At 30.9% G+C, this 19,441-nt stretch overlaps 2 protein-coding genes across 2 annotated transcripts in view; both read left to right on the top strand.

Moving 5' to 3' along the window:
- Nucleotides 1-19,092, top strand: part of LOC127791916 (peroxidase P7-like) — a 76,078-nt gene extending 56,986 nt beyond the window's left edge. Inside the window, exon 4 of the transcript XR_008021027.1 lies at nt 19,026-19,092. The gene's annotated coding sequence lies outside the window, so the exon portion shown is untranslated. The remainder of the gene's footprint in view (nt 1-19,025) is intronic.
- Nucleotides 17,367-19,092, top strand: LOC127791917 (peroxidase P7-like). The gene is made up of 3 exons (XM_052322096.1): nt 17,367-17,673; nt 17,805-17,996; nt 18,283-19,092. The coding sequence occupies exons 1-3, from the start codon at nt 17,452-17,454 to the stop codon at nt 18,832-18,834; spliced, it is 966 nt and encodes a 321-aa protein (XP_052178056.1). The 5' UTR covers nt 17,367-17,451; the 3' UTR covers nt 18,835-19,092.
- Nucleotides 19,093-19,441: the final 349 nt, after the last annotated feature.

Raw genomic sequence — 19,441 nt, 5'->3', positions numbered from 1 at the left:
AATCACAATTAAACTTGACTTAATTTCCAACTTCTCCCAATTTTCCTTGCCCTTTCTAGCCTCAACGCGCCATTTTCTTCTTCCAGATGCTCCCTGCTCGCTCACTGATTTCCTCCCAGCTTGCTACCCAAGCTTATTCCATTTGCACACAACTCAATGGCATTAAAGCCATAAAAAGACATGGCCAGGACAAGGCCACGCCATGCATACATACATATAAATATATATATATATATTAAGTAATTAATTTAATTTAATTTAATTTGATTTACTTTCTTATTATTACTATTATTATTATTATTATTACTATATTTTATTTTATTATTTTCATAAATACTTTCAATTAATTTAATTAATCACCTTAATTTCCTATTTCTTTAAAATATCATAAATAAATATTTCTCAAAAATTTCTAAATATTCTAAAATATCCACAAACATCCAAATTAATTATTTTTACTTGTCTCCAAATTTTTGGGATGCTACAAATAATACTAACAAATATTTAAAATTATAACAAAAATAATACTAACAGATTATTTATAAAGCTGTTATAAATAATACTAATAGATTTGTTATTATTTCTATTGTAAATAGATTATTATTTTTGTTATAAATATAAATCTATTAGTATTATTTCTATTATAAATAAACCTGTTAGTATTACTTTAACGAATACTCATCAACATAAATAACAAAATTAAATATAAATAAACAAATTTACTTAACAAATATTAACATTAATAAATAACAATTAATTAATATTATAATAAATATTAACATTAACTGTTAACAGAAATATTAACGTCAACAACATTAACAGAAATACAAACATTAACATCTATTTACAACTTAACAATTAATCAAATAGTGCCTATTATGTAAATAGTTAACAGAAATATTAAAATTAATAACATTAACATAAATATTAACATTAACAACTATTTACAACTTAACAATTAATCAAATAGTACCTATTATGTAACAAACATTCAATATTGTAATTTAAATTTTAAATAATTAACAACTAAAAATAAAAAATACCGTCAAATCTTGATGAACTTCGAATGTAAATCACACTAAAATAAAATCACTATCGCGATTTCAGTGAGAGTGAGAGTGAGATAGTAAGGAACGGAGAAGAGATAAAGCAAGAGGAAACAAAATTAAAAGGAAAGGCACACTTGGATGAAATTACAAAGAAGAGATGAGAGGATCGGAGGGGAGAGGAAGCGGGGAAGCTTTAAAGGGAGAGGGAGAGGGAGGGGGAGGATGGGGGTACTTATTTGGGAGGGGCAGGTGGGGTGCGTAGCCCCCGTCGTTGACTTTGGGGTACCGCGCCCCTTCTGCTCGGGGGCGCGGTGCCCCAGGATTAGCGACGGGCACTACCCGTCGCTAATTAATATATATTAATAAAAATATATATTAATTAATTATTTTAAATTAATATATAATTTTAAAAAATAAATATATATTTTTAAAATATAATTAATTTATAGTTATTTAATTTTACAACATTAAACTAATCAAGAAAAAAATATTTTACAATCAAGAGAGAAGAAAAATGAAAATAATTTAATAAAAATAAATCAATTAAAATTATTTAAAGAATAATGACCAAAAAATAAATAAAATATTTTTTAAGAATTTGTAAATTTATTATTAATTGTAGAAGAAGAGATAAAAATTTATTTTTTATTTTTTAAATGATTAATAATATTTATGTTATAAATAAATATAATTTTACTAATTAATTTAAATTAAAAATTAAAAATATTTTGTAAACTAAAAATGATAAGTATTTTGAGAGGAAACTAAAATTAACAATCATCTACGACGGATAGTCACCCATCGTAGATGGAGAATTAGTGCCGAGTGATTTTTAGTCATTGGAAAATAAATTCTTAAAAATTAATATATTTTTTTAACTAATAAAATCAATATAGTTCTTTTATAGATATTTGATTTTACGACTTCACATTAATTAAAAAAACAAGTATAAAAGATAAAGAACTAAGCAAAAAAAAATAATAGAAATAAAATACTAAAGAATAATTATTTATTCCAAGTGCATTTAATGCAGCTCAACTGTCTTCAATAATTTAATTGTTAACTATAAATACTTAGATGCTGCGGCATTAATTAATTATAGGGTTAGAGAATATTCATTACAAGTGTTCAAGTGTTATAACTTACGGGTTCTTATGTTTTATCTCTAATGTTTTAAATTGACACAATTTTTCAATTACTATTGTTGCATTCATTATTATATGATTATTTTGTAAGCCTTCAATCAATTGAGAAATATTGTAGAAGTTTAATTCTTATATTAATTATCTCAATTGAGAAATATTGCATTTTCAAATCAAATTTTAAATTTAATTTAAATATTTTATAAATTTCACATTAAAATTTTATTAATATTTTGTTAAACGTTAATTTCAACAACATTACTAAATTGTTGAATTATATAGCATGACATCATATAGTTAATGATGAAATTTAAAACAAGTGAATTGTACATATCATCTAAATATCGTGGTTATTATTTTTATTTTATATACATATTATTCATTTAAAAAAATGGGTATTCGCTAATGGATAACATATTACTCAATAATGAAGATCAATATCTTTAAAAAATGTATGTGTATATAGGGCACATTTAGATTTTAATTTATGTACTATTAAGTTTTCTTTGTACAGTCATTTTAATTTTGTGTTTTTTAATTACACTTATTTATTTTTATATATGTATTTTTAATTTAATTCAACCACTTTACTTTAATGTGTAAAAAAAGAAGAAGATAAATACAAGTAAATAGATGTAATCAAAATAACGTAATATATCAGTTATCACAATTAAAAATGTATATTTAAATAAATTGCGTCAACAATATAAATTTAATTACTAAAATGTGAAATTAAAGTTTGAATTTCATGTTTTATAAAAAAATTTCAAATTTTTACACATTTTTTAAAGTGTAAAAATTATGTTTTGAAATTACCAATTTTTTATTTTATTTTCTTTTTTTCTTGCGACATATTTATTCCATTGCTAAAGTTTGTTATTTTTTTAGCGACAAATTCCTTCGCTAATTTCAATGCATGCCTCAAAATTGAACGCGTGCCAAGTCCTATCCTCCCCTCATAAGCATGTCGCGTGACAGCACTGGGATATTAATCCCGACAATAATTAAAAGTGTTGCACCTTGGAATCAAACTACCAAAGTTTTGCGACAGATGCGTTCTCGTCGCTAAAGTTTTGTATTTTAAATTTATATTTTTTTTCTTTTTTTACGACGGATGCATTCTCGTTGCTATTTTTTAATTTTAAATTTATTTTTTTAGTTCCTTTTTAACATATATGCTCGCCACATAGCAGCGCTGGAATATTACTCCCAACTATTATCTCAGACTCTTTATTGGATTTGAACCCCCAACATCTCATGATCAAGTTTCGCGCACGGGCTATCAATCTGAAAGTTTTCTTGTTTATTGATGTATATAAAATATATTTATAGTATTCTCTTCTATATATTTCAGAATTATATTTATACACCAAAATTTTTCAAATTTATTTAATGGTATTAATTTTAATATATAATGTTAGTAAAGGGAAATGAATATTAATTTTAATTTTATTTAATTATTAATTCAAATAAAACTTTATTAATTATTATATTAGCATTAAAGAATTATGTTATGTTTAAATGTAAAGTTTTTAATTAAATTTTTAACTTTTTTTATTTTTTAGCGATGGGGTTAACCAGTCACTAAATTTTAATTTTAATTTGATTTTTTTTAATTTTTTTTATTTTTTCTCGATGGGTTTGACTTGTCGCTAAATTTTAATTTTAATTTTAATTTTTTTTATTTTTTAGCGTCGGGATTGGCTTTGTTGCTAAATTTTATTTTTTTTAATTTCTATTATTTTTTAGTGACGAATTTGTCCCCGTCGCTAAATTTTAATTTAAATTTGAATTTTTTTATAATTTCTTTTATTTTTTCACGACAGATTTGACCCATTGCTAAATTTTAATTTTAATTTGAATTTTTTTTAATTTATTTTATTTTTTAGTGACGGGTTTGTCCCCGTCGCTAAATTTAAATTTTTTTTAATTTCTTTTATTTTTTAGGACAGGTTTGTCCCAGTCGCTAAATTTTAATTTTTTTAAATTTTTCTTTAATTTCTTTTATTTTTTAGCGATGGGCTTGGCCCCTAGCTAAATTTTAATTTTTTTTTCATTTCTTTTATTTTTTAGCGACGGATTTATCCCCATCGCTAAATTTTAATTTTTTTGTAATTTCTTTTATTTTTTAGATACGAATTTGGCTCTGTCGCTAAATTTTAATTTTAATTTAATTTTTTTTTATTTCTTTTATTTTTTAGCAACGGATTTGGCACCGTCGCTAAATTTTAATTTTTCTTTTTAATTTCTTTCATTTTTTAGCCACGGCCTGTCCGTCGCTAAATTTAGTGACGGGTTGTCCGTTACTAATTCCATCACCAAATTAAAAAAATATTTAAAAAAATTAACGACGAAAATTCCGTCACTAAACACTCATTTTCTTGTAATGATGGCTGCGCGCGGGCACCTTGAAACGACGCCATTGGTGCCTACCTGGCTGGGAATAAAAATTCCCAGCTTGCCTTGCCTTCTAGCAAGGCTCGAACCCGGTCTCCCCACCTGCACATGCGCACATCAACCACCTACTCTAGACACCCCCTTGGTGTATAAATTGCACAAATTATTTTTAAGGTATTTTCACTTTCCAAAATTACACTTTAACCCCAAATTAATTTATTTTAATCTTTTCTTATTTCCATAAATACTTTCAAACAAAATAATTAATTACCTATTTCCTCAAAATAACATAAACTATTATTTTCCCTTAAATCCTCAAATATTCCATAACCACCTCAAATAATTTCAAATAATTACCAAAACTCACTTGATAAATTTTAATTTTTTTCTCCAATTAATTCCCTACTCCCAAATTCACATTAATTCAAATAAACGGGTCATTACACTTTCTCTCTTCCTCTCCTCTTGTCGGTGCCAATTTTTTCTCATTCATCGACTTTCCTTGCTATTTTGTGCGTCATCTCCTTGCTGATTTGCTTTCTTACTGGTTTGTGAGGTGATTTTCTTGCCATTCTTGGAACGCTTCTCATAGTTTTTCTTCTTCTATGTATTCGGTATGTCCAATCTTTGGGAGGTAAGCTTTTACGATTGATATGATTCTTGCTTCTCGTTCTATCTTCGTGATTCTTGTTCCTTTGTGGACTCTACCTCGTGTAGAGCTTTCTGTTGGCAAGAGGCTTTCGGATTTTAGCCGAGAGAAAGGGGCAATTTGGGTGGTTCAGGGCTGGGTTTTCATTGGGGCTTGGTGGCCTTATTCTTGGAGTTGCCTAAGTAGTGATTGTTGCCTAGATCTGAGCTTTGAATGCTTTAATCGTGATTGCCAAAGGGAGCTTTTTAATACTTTGTGTATTTTTTGTTTGATTTTATTTTTCGATTATATTGCGTTAACTTCTTGTTTTGTAGATCTTTTGCTCACACATTGGACGAAGAAAAAAAAAGAAGAAGAAGACTGAAAAGAGAGGGAACGAACATTGGGATTCGTGAACTTCATCAATGAAAATCCATTTCCAGTCATTTTATGTAATTTGTGGAATGGCCCTAGAACATTTCGCAAATTACAGAAATAGCTCAAAAAATATTTCAGACAATTTTTTTCATTTTTGAAATGGAAAACGGTTCAGAAATGTCAAAACAGCATCTCCAAGCCATTTCTGTGCTTCAAGGTTGCAAATGATGAGCTTATGGTGAAGCCCCATTGTGAAATGGAAAGAGAGAAGAGAGATAGAGAGAAATCGACCTACTGTCACCTCCATTGTCCCATTTTCGTGGTCCCTGAACCAGTGCTTAAAAACCATAGTGATTTCATGATAGGGTTTACTTATTGTGAAATCACAATAGGGTTGTAGCAATTGGTTTGCAAAGATGAAAGTTGTTAGATCTCTGATGTTACCAAACCAGAAAGGAGCAAGGGAGATGAAAGTAAAACAGGAAGTGATGGAAAAGGAGAGACAGCATGACCTCACCTCTTTCACAGTATCCTCACAACGCCAGCCCATCGAATAACTATTTCCAAGTATAATTATCTTAATATTATTTTTTTTTTTTAATCTTCTGCCCTATGTATATCCGTATCCATGAATTCGACTTTTTTCCCCAAATCATATCATCTTGAAAATAAGATAACTTTAAGAGTACAATAACTCGTGTTGGGGATGGATAAAATACCTAAATAGCTAGCTAGAGACAAAGACTTTCCCTTCATCTATAATTCTTTTGGCTGAGTTTGAGTTTACATGTATATCTACGTTAATCATTGTTTAAGAGTTAGTCTATAGATCTACGTTAATTATTGTATTGAGTCATATGAGATATTTATGAAGCTATACAGGCATCTCGTAAGGAAAAGTAGATAAAATTACAGGGTAATAATTGTCATTTTCAAAGGTGACGCCAGGATGATTGCTAATCATTAATAAAATTTTATTTAAAATTCACTAAAGTTGATGAAAGTTTCCATTTTAGAACACTTAATCTCTCTGTAATTTTATTTTTGAACACTTAATCTCTCTGTAATTTTATTTTTGATCCAGAACTCTCATTGATACCATTTTTCAACTGAAAAATTTAGATTTGTATGTTAAAACAATAATTACGATATCTCAATTAATTTTAAATAATTACACACAATTTTATGATTACAAATTATTAAAAATAAAAATACCTAACTTATTTTTAAATCAGGAAAGTGGCACCAATTGATGATTTGAGAGAAAAAAAAATAGAAAAAAAAAGTGAGAAAATGTAACTACTAACCTTAATAAGTCCCTAAATCAAACAAAATCTCAATTTATCTCCAAATAGGTGTAAATCTCAACTAGTCCATAATCTAAGTGAAATACAATTCATCTTTGAATCACAAAACAAATCAGTCTCCAATTTATCTTTAAATTATGAAAGCAAACTGATCTCAAAACACTTGGTAAATATCGTTTTTAATTCAAATATTGTCAAGCACACAATATCTTTAAGTTTTTTTTTTTAAAAAAAAAAATTCCTCCACATATACAATTTTTAATTGAATTTTCGGATACTATATTGTGGTTCTAATTTCTAAAATTGAAAATTTATTTATTTCAATGATTTAATGATTTTACTAAACTGTTGATTAATTTGATTATGTGATCCAAAATTGAACTAAATTTAATGATTATGTGATCCAAAATGCTGTCAAAATCGGCCAATTTCATGCTCCAAATGAGTTAAAAAGAAGTAAGAGACATCATTTTAGTGCTAATGGAACCCACTAAGTTAATTATAAGAAAAATAAAAAAAAATTTAAAACCGGGTTTAGTGGGAAACAAAACCTAGTCACCAGGTTTGGTTTTCCACCAAACTCGGTCATCATGTTTTGTGGGTGTTCCTTCCTAACCAAAGGAGGACGATTGGAGGCGAGGCGTGGGCTCCGGTGACGAGTCCATCTGGGGGGCGGCTGGCACTTCTAAGCACTCCAACGATCTAGTGAGTAGTAGAGTAAAATGAGACAGTATATCAGTAGGTCAGAGATAAGAACATACCTTGACTTTGAAGAGAGCTGATTGATATAGAATGAGGAGATGTTCTCCTGCATGCATGAGAACGTGTGTTTGAAGGTGATGGGATTGGCTATTCGGCGCCGGTGGTGGTTCCCAGGTGGTAGCATGGTGACGACATGACCCTCATTAATGTGGATGAGATCCGTCATTAATGAGGATGAGATTTGAGACGGTTGTGCGGATATCCAATGGGTTTGCAATGATGTCGTGGTAGGCTGGTGCTAGGCTAAAGCTGGGTCCAAAAAAGAGATCAAGTTGGGCGGAGATTGAGCTCGGACGGTCCAGTGGGCAACCAAACTCGATGATCAAGTTTTGTTACCCACTAAACTCGATTTTAAACTTTAGGGTTTTTTTTTTTTTTTTTTGTCCATTGATTTTTTTTAAGTTACATGATAGTCCCAAAAAGATATTATTGTTTAAAAATTACACTTTTAGTTTTGGATAAATTTATTATTATTATCTTTATATCATCTTGGTTTTGTTATTTGTTAAAACACTTGATCATGCATTAGTTTTGTCGATATTGATCACACACCAAGTCAAAGATATTGTTGTTTGTTATGATTTATACATTCAATTAACCTGAGAATCGTAACCCAGTCATCGGGTTTGGTGGGTAACCAAACTTGGTCCAGATTTTTTTGCCTGTTAAACTCGATTTTAGATTTTGGGCTTTTTTTTTTTTTTTTTTTTGTCCATTTGTTTATTTCAAGTTATGCGATAGTCCTATAAGAGATTACTGTTTAAAAATTATACTTTTATTGTTGGATAAATTTATTATTATTATCATTACATCATCTTGATGTTGTTAGTAGTTAGAACACTTGACTTGATCATGCATTGGTTGTGTTGATATTGACCACACACACTAAATCAAAGTTATTACTGTTTATTGTGATTTATATATTCAATTAACTCGAGAATCATAAAAAGACATCATTTTAGTGCTAATGAAACCCACTAATTTATAGAAAAAATAAGAAAATTTAAAACTGGGTTTAGTGGGAAATAAAATCCATCCACCGGGTTTGGTTTTCCACCAAACTTGGTCACCGAGTTTAGTGGGCAACCAAACCTGATGACCAGGTTTTGTTGCCCACTAAACCTGCTTTTAAATTTTAGGTTTTTTTTTTTTTTTTTTGTCCAATGGAGGATTTTAACATAACACATTTAGGTGCAAATACTTAAGAAGTCAAATTTTGTTAAAGAATATGTAAAATTATATATACATATTAAATATTTTATATTATTTTACTCATATTTTATATACATCAAATTATTTAACAAAATTCTCATATTATTTTAAAAATAATATATAAAACCATATCGGGTTTTGTGGTCCACAAAACCCGATAACGATATACAGTTTCAAAAAATAAAATTCATGCAAATTAGTATAGATTTGGAATGATATCTACCAAAATATGTTATGCTCACAACCACAATCATTTCTACACAGCCTTAATAAGCAATATGAACACAAAAATTATTTTAAAAAATAAAACAACTAGAAATCAAATCAATAGCTTGAGATTGAGTGAAATTGTTTGCTGGAGATAAAGAAACTTGTTGAACGGGACTTCAATGAGGTTGTTGCGATTGATGAAGAAGGTTGAATGACCCAACAAGTAAAAAGATTGAATATATGAAGAATGACTGAGTTTGGATAGTTTGACAATGGAAAGAAAGAGAGTAACGTGAATGTTGGAAAAGGAGAGAGAGGAAATGTTATATGAAAGAGACAAGTGTATTTTGGTAAATGAGACTAAGGGCAATGTGGGTTTTCTATTTTAAAATCTTATTAAGAGTATTTTTGATATCTTACATAAAAATGGTTATAGAGTGTAATTAGTTTATTTGAATAGTTAAAAATGATTTTTTTTTTATAAAAGAAATAAAAACGATTTTGTGTATTTGATTCAAGATAATTATGAATTCCTCCCTTTATTAAATAAGACTTATCTGTTGAGAGATTTTTAAAATGGATATTAAAGGTAAAACAACATGTTTAATTCTTCGTGGGATACCTCGTATTTGATCACCTAGATGACATAGTCAAGAGGGGAGGGGGGGTTTGACTCTCCTAAAAGGTAGCTTAGAGCTTAGAGGGCCAATGTAGGGGGAGAGGGGTTTGACTCTCCTAAAAGGTAGCTTAGAGGGCCGATGTAGGGGGGCGGGGGGAGGGGTTTGGCTCTCTCCTAAGGGGTAGCTTAGAGGGTCGATATAGTGAGGTCTCTTGGAGATTCTCATCTCCTTTGCTCAGGAGACTTTTTAGGTCCCTTAGCTTAGTTTTTTTCTCTTTTGTTTATTAATTTTTTTATATTATTTTATTTATTATTTTTGTTCAATAAGTGAGGAAAGCAATTAATTTGAGGTATCCTAATTTTAACTAATATGAGTGGTTTTTGTCATTTTATTTTATAATATAAGAAATTATATAAAATTAGGTCAAACAATATATAGGGGTATATTTTTTATAAGGCATTGTGTAATATAACTTGTTAAGGTAAATTGTTTTAAAATGTCTTGTGATATGGGTCATTAATTTGTAGAAAAAAATCTTTTATTTTAAAATTGATCGAGTTAAGGGTTTTTATGGTTTTTCCTTTTTTCAGCATTAATTCAAATCCAAAATTAATTTAAATTAAATTAAATTAGTTTTTAAACTAAACAAAATAAAAAAACTAAAAATTGAAAAAAGGAACATGGGTTCTAGCTAGCAACTGGAGTAGTCTTCAAATCCAACCCGTTTTTCTATTTCAGATCTTGGATCTGATTCCTGTTGGTAAAATATGTATTGTTTCAAAAATTTACTGTGTTTTTTACTTGTGATTATTAACTGCTAAGTGCTTTTAATTTTCTGCAAGTAAATCTGTGTTAGTTGATTGTTGCTTCAAAATCTGCCCTAATTGAAGTTATTTTTTGTGAATTGGCTACCTAGTTATTTGGGTTGAAATTTTATGTTTCTTAGTCCTTTTTATAGGTTGCATTATTGTGTTGTGCATATTTTTGTGCATATTTTTCATGAACATGGCTACACATTTTGAATTGGGTGTTTTCAATGGAAAATGTGATTTTTTTATTTGGCAATAAAAAATGAAAGGAATTTTAGTTCAACAAAAGGTTTCAAAAGCCATTGATGGCAAATTTCCTAAAACTAACACAGCTGAACAAAATACAGAATTTGATGAACTTGCTTACACACCCATAATATTGCACCTCTCTGATTCAATTTTAAGAAAGGTTGGTAAATTAGAAACCACAAAAGAGCTTTGGGAAAAGCTTGAAAAATTCTATGTGAAAAAATCCACTCCAAATAAACTTTTCTTACTTGAAAGTTTTTTCAACTTTAAAATTGACCCATCTAAAAAGTTAGATGATAATTTAGATGTCTTTAATAAGTTAGTATAAGATATCACAAATTGTGGTGAAACAGTGTTAAAGGAATACAAGACAATTATTTTGTTAAATGCCATTCTTGATATTTATAAAAGAATTAAAAATGTCATTAAGTATAGTAGGGACACGTTAACCCTTGAAATTGTTATAGATTCTCTTAGGAGTAAGGAAATGGAATTAATGAGTGAGAGAAAATATAGTGAGATTCACATGATGAGGTGCAGACCTCAATTTAGGAAGCAAGAGGGAGGTAGGCAAGAAGAAAGCGAGATCTGAAACCCGAGGGAAGGGTAAGAAGTGTAGTTGTGGAAAAATCGAAAACTTCATTAAGGTTTGTTATGCCGAGAAGGGCAAACAAAAGGAAAATGAGAGATATCATAAAGAGACAATTATGATCAAAGTGAGGTATATTAAAAATGATTAAATGAGATATGGTGGGAAAACTCGAACCTAGAGCTAGAAAATGTGTTTTTCTTGGATACCTTAAAGGAGTCAAGTAAATTGAGTATCCTCATTTCTTCCACCTTGAGTGAGATGGAGAATCAAAGCCAACTAGTTAGCCTGAGATAGAGAAAGGAGATCTCGAAGATTACCTCAAAGGTTAAAAGATTTTGATGTAACCTATGCTAACTACCAAGAGCTAGTTAACAATAAGCCAAATACATATGAGGAGGCCATTAGAAGTAAATACTCTAAGGAGTTGGAAGAAGCAATGAAAGAAGAGATGAGTTCTCTCTCTAAAACCAAACGTGAGAATTAGTGTCAAAACCTAAAGACAAGTCCATTGTAGGATGTAAATGGATTTATAAGGTTAAGGAGGGTACTAACAAAAATGACCCTGTAAGATTTATTTGTTGAATCAATTGGTCTTCAAAAGAAATGTCTTCAAAAGATTTATTTGTTAAATTAATTGTGTTTCCAAATAAGGTCCAAAGCAGTGACGATATTTCGGGCAAGTATAATCTTCATAGGCTTCAGCCCGTGGTTGAAGTATTAACCCATAATCACCACTTACTAGCAGCCAAAATTAGAAGTCAAGCCATTAGCCCATTTACCATCTCTTTAATTAGAGGAGAAATAAGCCTTAGCCCATTTGCTTAAGAGATGGAGAAGCCTAAGCCATTTGCTTTGTGCAAACCCATTTTCTGTGTGGCCTATGTTACAGTCCATTTGTTGGATGCCCTGACTGCCTCATATTTATTCCTCTTGTCTCATTTGGAGACTTAACTCTTTCTTTCTTCCTTTCCTCTTGTCGGCGCCAATTTTTCCTCATTCATCGACTTTCCTTGCTGATTTGCTTCCTTACTGGTTTGTGCGGTGATTTTCATGCCATTCTTGGAACATTCCTAGTCATTTTTCTTCCTCTATATATTTGGTATGTCCGACCTTTGGGAGGTAAGCTTTTATGATTGATATGATTCTTGCTTCTCGCTCTATCTTCGTGATTCTTGTTCCTTTGTGGACTTTACCTCGTATAGAGCTTTCTATTGGCAAGAGGTTTTCGATTTTTGGCCGAGGAAAGGGACAATTTGGGTGGTTCAGGGCTGGGTTTTCATTAGGGCTTGGTGGCCTTATTCTTGTAGTTGTTTAGGTGGTGATTGTTGCCCAAATTTGAGCCTTGATTGCGTTAATCGTGATTGCTAGAGGGAGCTCTTTAATACTTTGTGTATTTTTTGTTTGATTCAATTTTTTGATTATATTGCGTTAACATCTTGTTTTGTTGATCTTCCGCTCACACATTGGAAGGACAAAAATAAGAAGAAGAAGACTGAAAAGAGAGGGAACGGACATTGGGATTCGTGAACTTCGTCAATGGAAATCCATTTCCAGTCATTTTATGTAATTTGTGAAATGGCTCCAGAACGTTTTGCAAATTATAGAAACAACTCAAAAAATATTTCAAACAGTTTTTTTCATTTTTGAAATGGAAAACGGTTCAGAAATGTCGAAACAGCATCTCCAAGCCATTTCTGTGCTTCAAGGTCGCAAATGATGGGCTTATGGTGAAGCCCCACCATGCAATGGAGAGAGAGAGGAGAGATAGAGAGAAATCGACCTACCGTCACCTCCATTGTCCCATTGTCGTGGTCCCTGAACCAGTGCTTAAAAACCATAGTGATTTCATGATAGGGTATGCTTATTGTGAAATCACATTAGGGTTGTAGCAATTGGTTTGCAAAGATCAAAATTGTTAGATCTCTGATGTTACCAAACCAGAAAAGAGCGAGGGAGTTGAAAGTAAAACAGGAAGTGATGGAAAAGGAGAGACAGTATGACCTCACCTCTTTCACAGTATCCTCACAACGCCAGCCCATCGAATAACTATTTCCAAGTATAATTATCTTAATATTAATTTTTTTTTAATCTTCTGCCCTATGTATATCCGTATCCATGAATTCGACTTTTTTCCCCAAATCATATCATCTTGAAAATAAGATAGCTTTAAGAGTACAGTAACTCGTGTTGGGGATGGATAAAATACCTAAATAGCTAGCTAGAGACAAAGACTTTCCCTTCATCAGTATATTTCTGTTGGCTAAGTTTGTGTTTAAATGTATATCTACGTCAATCATTGTATAAGAGTTAGTCTATATATCTACGTTAATTATTGTATGAGTCATATCAGATATTTATGAAACTATCCTGCAGGCATCTCGTAAGGAAGAGTAGATAAAATTACAGGGTAATAATTGTCATTTTCAAAGGTGAGGCCTGGATTATTGCTAATCATTAATAAAATGTTAGTTAAAATTCACTAAAGTTGATGAAAGTTTACATTTTAGAACACTTAATCTCTTTGTAATTTTATTTTTGACCAAAACTCTCATTGATACCATTTTTCAACTGACAAAATTAGATTTGTATGTTAAAAAAATAATTACGACATCTCAATTAATTTTAAATAATTACACACAATTTTATAATTACAAATTATTAAAAATAAAAATACCTAACTTATCTTTAAATCAGGAAAGTGACACCAATTGATGATTTGAGAGAAAAAAAATAGAGAAAAAAAGTGAGAAAATGTAACTACTAACCCTAATAAGTCCCTAAATCAAGCAAAATCTCAATTTATCTCCAAATAGGTGTAAATCTCAATTAGTCCATATATAATCTAAGTGAAATACAATTCATATTTCAATCACAAAACAAATTAGTCTCTAATTTATCTTTAAATTATGAAAGCAAACCGATCTCAAAACCCTTAGTAAATATCATTTTTTAATTCAAATTTCAAGCACACAATTCTTTAAGTTTTTTTTTATTTTTATTTTTCCTCCACAGATACAATTTTTAATTGAATTTTCAGATACTACATTGTGCTTCTAATTTCTAAAATTGAAAATTACTTTATTTCAATGATTTAATGATTTTACTAAACTGGTGATTAATTTGATTATGTGATCCAAAATTGAACTAAATTTAGCTTAGGTTATGGACTGATTTGCTTTGCAATTTTATGGATTTAAATTGAGATTTTACTTGGGCTTATAAATTGATTAATTAGGGTTAGTAATTACATTTTCCTTTTTTTCCTCTTTTTTCCCTCTATTTTTCCTCTCAAATCATTAATTGGCAATACTATCTTCCATTTAAGAGTAAGGTTTGTATTTTTATTTTTAATTAATTATAATAATAGAATTATGTGTAATTATTTAAGATTAATTGAGTCACTCTGATCCTTTTTTTATTCTCTATATATGTATATCTAATTTTTTTGACTGGAAAATAATATCAAAGAAGATTCTCAATAAAATAAAATATTATAAATTATAAAGTGAATTTAGTGGATTTAACCTAAAATTTTCTTTCCAACTCTACTTGCAAAGAATAACAATTAAAATTGTCCTCAACATGACAAGCAATAGTGGGAATAAGCCCGACCATGGTTTAAAAGTCTTAGTCAAATGTTGCATTTGACATAACACTTAAGTGGCCTTCTACAATTCTCATGTGAAGTAAGACAAAATGATTAATGATATTGTCATTGTAGTTTGTGAAAAATTATTTATAGTAATTAATTTGGATGACTCTTATTTATACTATAACTAATGAAATATTAAATATTAGTCCTATAAAGTCTAATCTCATGAACGAGACAAAAATATATAATATGAAACTAATTTTATACAGAGTGTTCTTTGGTGTTGATCTAATCCCATTTTGTTTTTGCCCAAAAATATATTCCGAATTGTAATATATATGTCATTTGATAAAACCATCATAACTAATATTATACTTAAGAGAACTTCGCACCAATCAAATTTTTTCTTTAATTTTTTTGAGTTTTTGTCTACTTCTCTTATTAAATTTTATCGTATTTCGTTTAGTTTTCATCAAACATTATTTTTTTATATGATTAAATCATCTAATTATTTATCTTGCAGAGAAAGACAAGAAAAAAAAAACAAAAAGAAAACTTCTAGAGAGAAGTTGCGAGGAAGTGAGACTTAGCTTAGGAGTATAAAATGGGATTTTCTTTTCTGATTTAAAACTGTATTGTATAATAGCTGTCAAAACTTTAATGTTTTATTAACCATTTTGTTAAGACCACGTGCCTATATATCAATATTATTTTTTTTTTCTAAATTTGAGGACTCACCTAATTAATTTAATTTGAGTCTGTCTGCCTTTCAAAGTTGAAACCAACCAACAATCCCAAGAAAGTAATAATAAATTAAGTATTAAAATGCATAGTATGCACGCGCAATAAAATACGAAGAAAAGTCATATACCGATAGAATATATAATGGAGACTGCTGGCAGCTCCCACTTTAGAATTATTTTATTGTATGAAAATAGAAATGAAAAATATTTTCGATACAAAATTAAAATAAAAAAATGGGTATTTTTTTAAAAGAACAAGTATAAATAATTCTGAAAAGAGAAATATTTTTCATTTCAAAAATAATTCTGAAACATCAAAATAGTATCTCCGAACTATTTTCGTGCTTCATTGACGTTAATACCACACTTTTGTAACGTCTTTGATTGATTGTTGATCTCAATTGTGCCCAAATTTAGCTACTCGTATTTATATTTTCTGTATTATTAATTATAATAAAATGGTGTTAAAATTATGATAATATATATATATATATAATCTACAAAAATTCTACCATGCTTTCGGTGCAGTTGGAAGTTTGAAACTTAATTAGGGGAGAAGAGAACAAAGGTCATCTTCCCTGCTAGCACTCCACCAGATAAGCACAATTAAATTATTTATTTATTATTGTTATGCCATTCAATATCAACATTAATTATATATGATTCATGATCACGGTGACCCACAAGGTGTTATATATGTCAATGTATGTAGCCCCATCCTGGAAGAATTAATTCAGATTAATGCATTCAGTACTTTCTCCACAAAGCTTTAAGTTTTATTTTTTTTTTTAATTTATTTTTTCGCTTGACAAACTTGTGATCTTTCTTTACTTGCAAATAATTTATATATATATATATATATATTTTATAGCCATCCGCGATTGAATTGATATGTTCTCGAGGTTTAATGAGGTTTAGTTAGAGTCGTGTGAACATTTTTTTTTTCTAAAGATAGTAGACATTCCTTTCACGAGTAAATTAACCAAATAATTAATCAATAGTAAGATTAATTACTGTCTTCGAGATCTAGATATGCAAGCACATATATATTAATTAATGGAGATTCCTACATCCAAGAGACTTGTGAATCAGCTAGAGGAATCACGTTTAATTAATATATATTTTTGTACTATAGAATACTAATGTTTTTAGAAATATAAAATGTTAATTAGACATAAGTAGTTATAAAATTAAAAAAAAAAAGAAAGAAGAAGAAGCTAGCTGCAGGTTCTAATAGACCCTTGATATATGGTTGATGCTGAAAATGGTGTTAGGGAGAGACAACTCATTGGGTATATAGCTTCTATGGCACGTACGTATATAATAATAATTCTAAGGAAAGTCAAAAAGCAAAAAGTGTGGTCGAATGAATTCGGTGGAGATACAGTAATATACATATTGGAAGATAGATGGGTTTGATTTTCCTTCTTCTTTGAAATTTTCTATCTCTATCCAATTTAAGTATAATTAATCATAAGTAAACCCTTTTAAGCATAAATTAAGACCTTCAAATTAAGACCCGCTAGCAGCGAAGTTTGAATTCTCATCTTCCTCCTCGTCTCCACGACAACACCACTAACTGACATCTCTCTCTCTCTCTCTCTCTCTCTCTCTCTCCGTGTGCATGTGCATGGCACTGACTAATATGGCTCTATAAATGGAAGAGGAAGACCCCATGCAAACCAAGTCTCTCACCCAGAACAGAAGATCAGTAGTAATATTCAGTCAATTGATTAAGCTCGTATAGATAGATATATTGCCATGGCGTCCGTTGATACTATTACCAACTTCTTGGCCACACTATCTGTCATTGTAACTCTTCTTGCCTTCCATGGCCGAGCGCAGCTTTCTCCTACTTTCTACTCCTCCACTTGCCCTAATGTGCAGACCATCGTACGAGACGCCATGGAAGAAGCTGTTGAAAAGGAGGCTCGAATGGGCGCCTCCATCCTTCGCCTGTTCTTCCACGATTGCTTCGTCCAGGTGTCTGACAGTTCGATCCATGCATATCCATTATTAAATCCATATATATATACACACATTTGATTTTGGTTTCTGTTCGTTTTCGCTGATTACAAGTGTGTAAATGCACGGCATGCTTAATTATTCTTCAGGGCTGCGATGCGTCAATTCTGCTGGACGACACGGCCACCTTCACCGGCGAGAAGAACGCTATCCCAAACAAGAACTCGGCGAGAGGGTTTGAAGTGATCGACGCCATTAAAACCAAGGTGGAAGCTGCCTGTAGCAACACTGTGTCCTGTGCAGACATCCTGGCTCTCGCTGCTCGAGATGGGGTTGTCTTGGTGAGTTAAGTACTTATAAATATTATATCATGGTCATACAAAATTAATTAAGGGGACCCAGCTAGCTAGCTAGCTTAATTATTTTATTTATATAGGCATGCAATAAATCCAACTAATGATAGTTGTGAGTTTTTCTATAAATAAATATATAGGTTTCTCATACATATATACTTACGATTTTTCCATTGATTTTCTCTAAAGAGACAATTAATTAAATCCCATTTGATTTGAGGAGTTATGACAGTGATGTGTTGAATCTGTTAATTAATTAACTAATTGGTGGCAGCTGGGAGGGCCAACATGGACGGTGGAACTAGGCAGAAGAGACTCAAGAACCGCCAGCCTAACTGCAGCCAACACCCAAATCCCTTTCCCATCCGACAACCTCTCCACCCTAATCTCCCTGTTCGCCGCCAAAGGCCTCTCTGCCCGGGACATGACGGCGCTCTCCGGCAGCCACACCATCGGCCAAGCTCGCTGCACCAACTTCAGGGCTCGGATATATAACGAAACCAACATTGATCCAAACTTCGCAGCCCTCCGACAAGCCAATTGCCCGACCTCCGGCGGCGATAACAACTTGGCTCCGCTCGACATCCAGACCCCGACTCAGTTCGACAACGCCTACTACCAGAACTTGGTGGTTCGACGAGGGTTGCTCCACTCGGACCAGCAGCTGTTCAACGGTGGATCACAAGATGCACTTGTTAAGACTTACAGTGGTAATAGTGAAGCTTTTTCAAGTGATTTTACAGCTGCAGTGGTGAGAATGGGGAGCATCGATCCCCTTACAGGAACCGCTGGAGAGATTAGAAAGAACTGCAGGCTGGTTAACTGATTAATAATTTGACTCTGAGGGTGCATGGATTTACACTAATTTAATACGGACAAAACTCCGAAGAGTTGTTTGTGGGATTTGAATAATCTTTCTTTCTTACACACTTGTGGGATTGCTGGGTAGTGTGGTTGAATTACATGCAAGTCAGTCCGTATTTAAATTTTCTATAAAATTAAGTTCGTATGGCGGAGGTCGATCGACTTCTTTTGTCATCTTGTTCTTGTTTGAATAATGATCTTATTGGGGCGGGTTCAGTTTTGTTATCTTGTATTTATGTTAAATTAATAATGTGTTCTTGTTTGTTGGGATAAGCAACATTAAATTAATTGCAAATCCATTCAGATTCAGATTTTGCCCATCCCATATTGTCAACTTCCTTCCCTCCTATTCCTATACCTTCCTTCCAACCCTAAATTCGTCATTCCTCATCCGATTGGGCCAGGGATCTTAGCACCCAAATCTATCTCCCAACTACCAATTCATCGTCTAACATCCGATCGCGATGCCAGTTTCAATTCAATTATTTAAAACCAGTAACTATTATATATATATATATTTAACTTAATTTGCGCACAAATATATGCTTATATATAATTTGTTACTAGAA

The sequence above is a fragment of the Diospyros lotus genome, chromosome 15, assembly GCF_014633365.1.
Source record: "Diospyros lotus cultivar Yz01 chromosome 15, ASM1463336v1, whole genome shotgun sequence".
Lineage (NCBI taxonomy): Eukaryota > Viridiplantae > Streptophyta > Magnoliopsida > Ericales > Ebenaceae > Diospyros > Diospyros lotus.
This window is presented reverse-complemented; position numbering and strand designations above follow the sequence as displayed.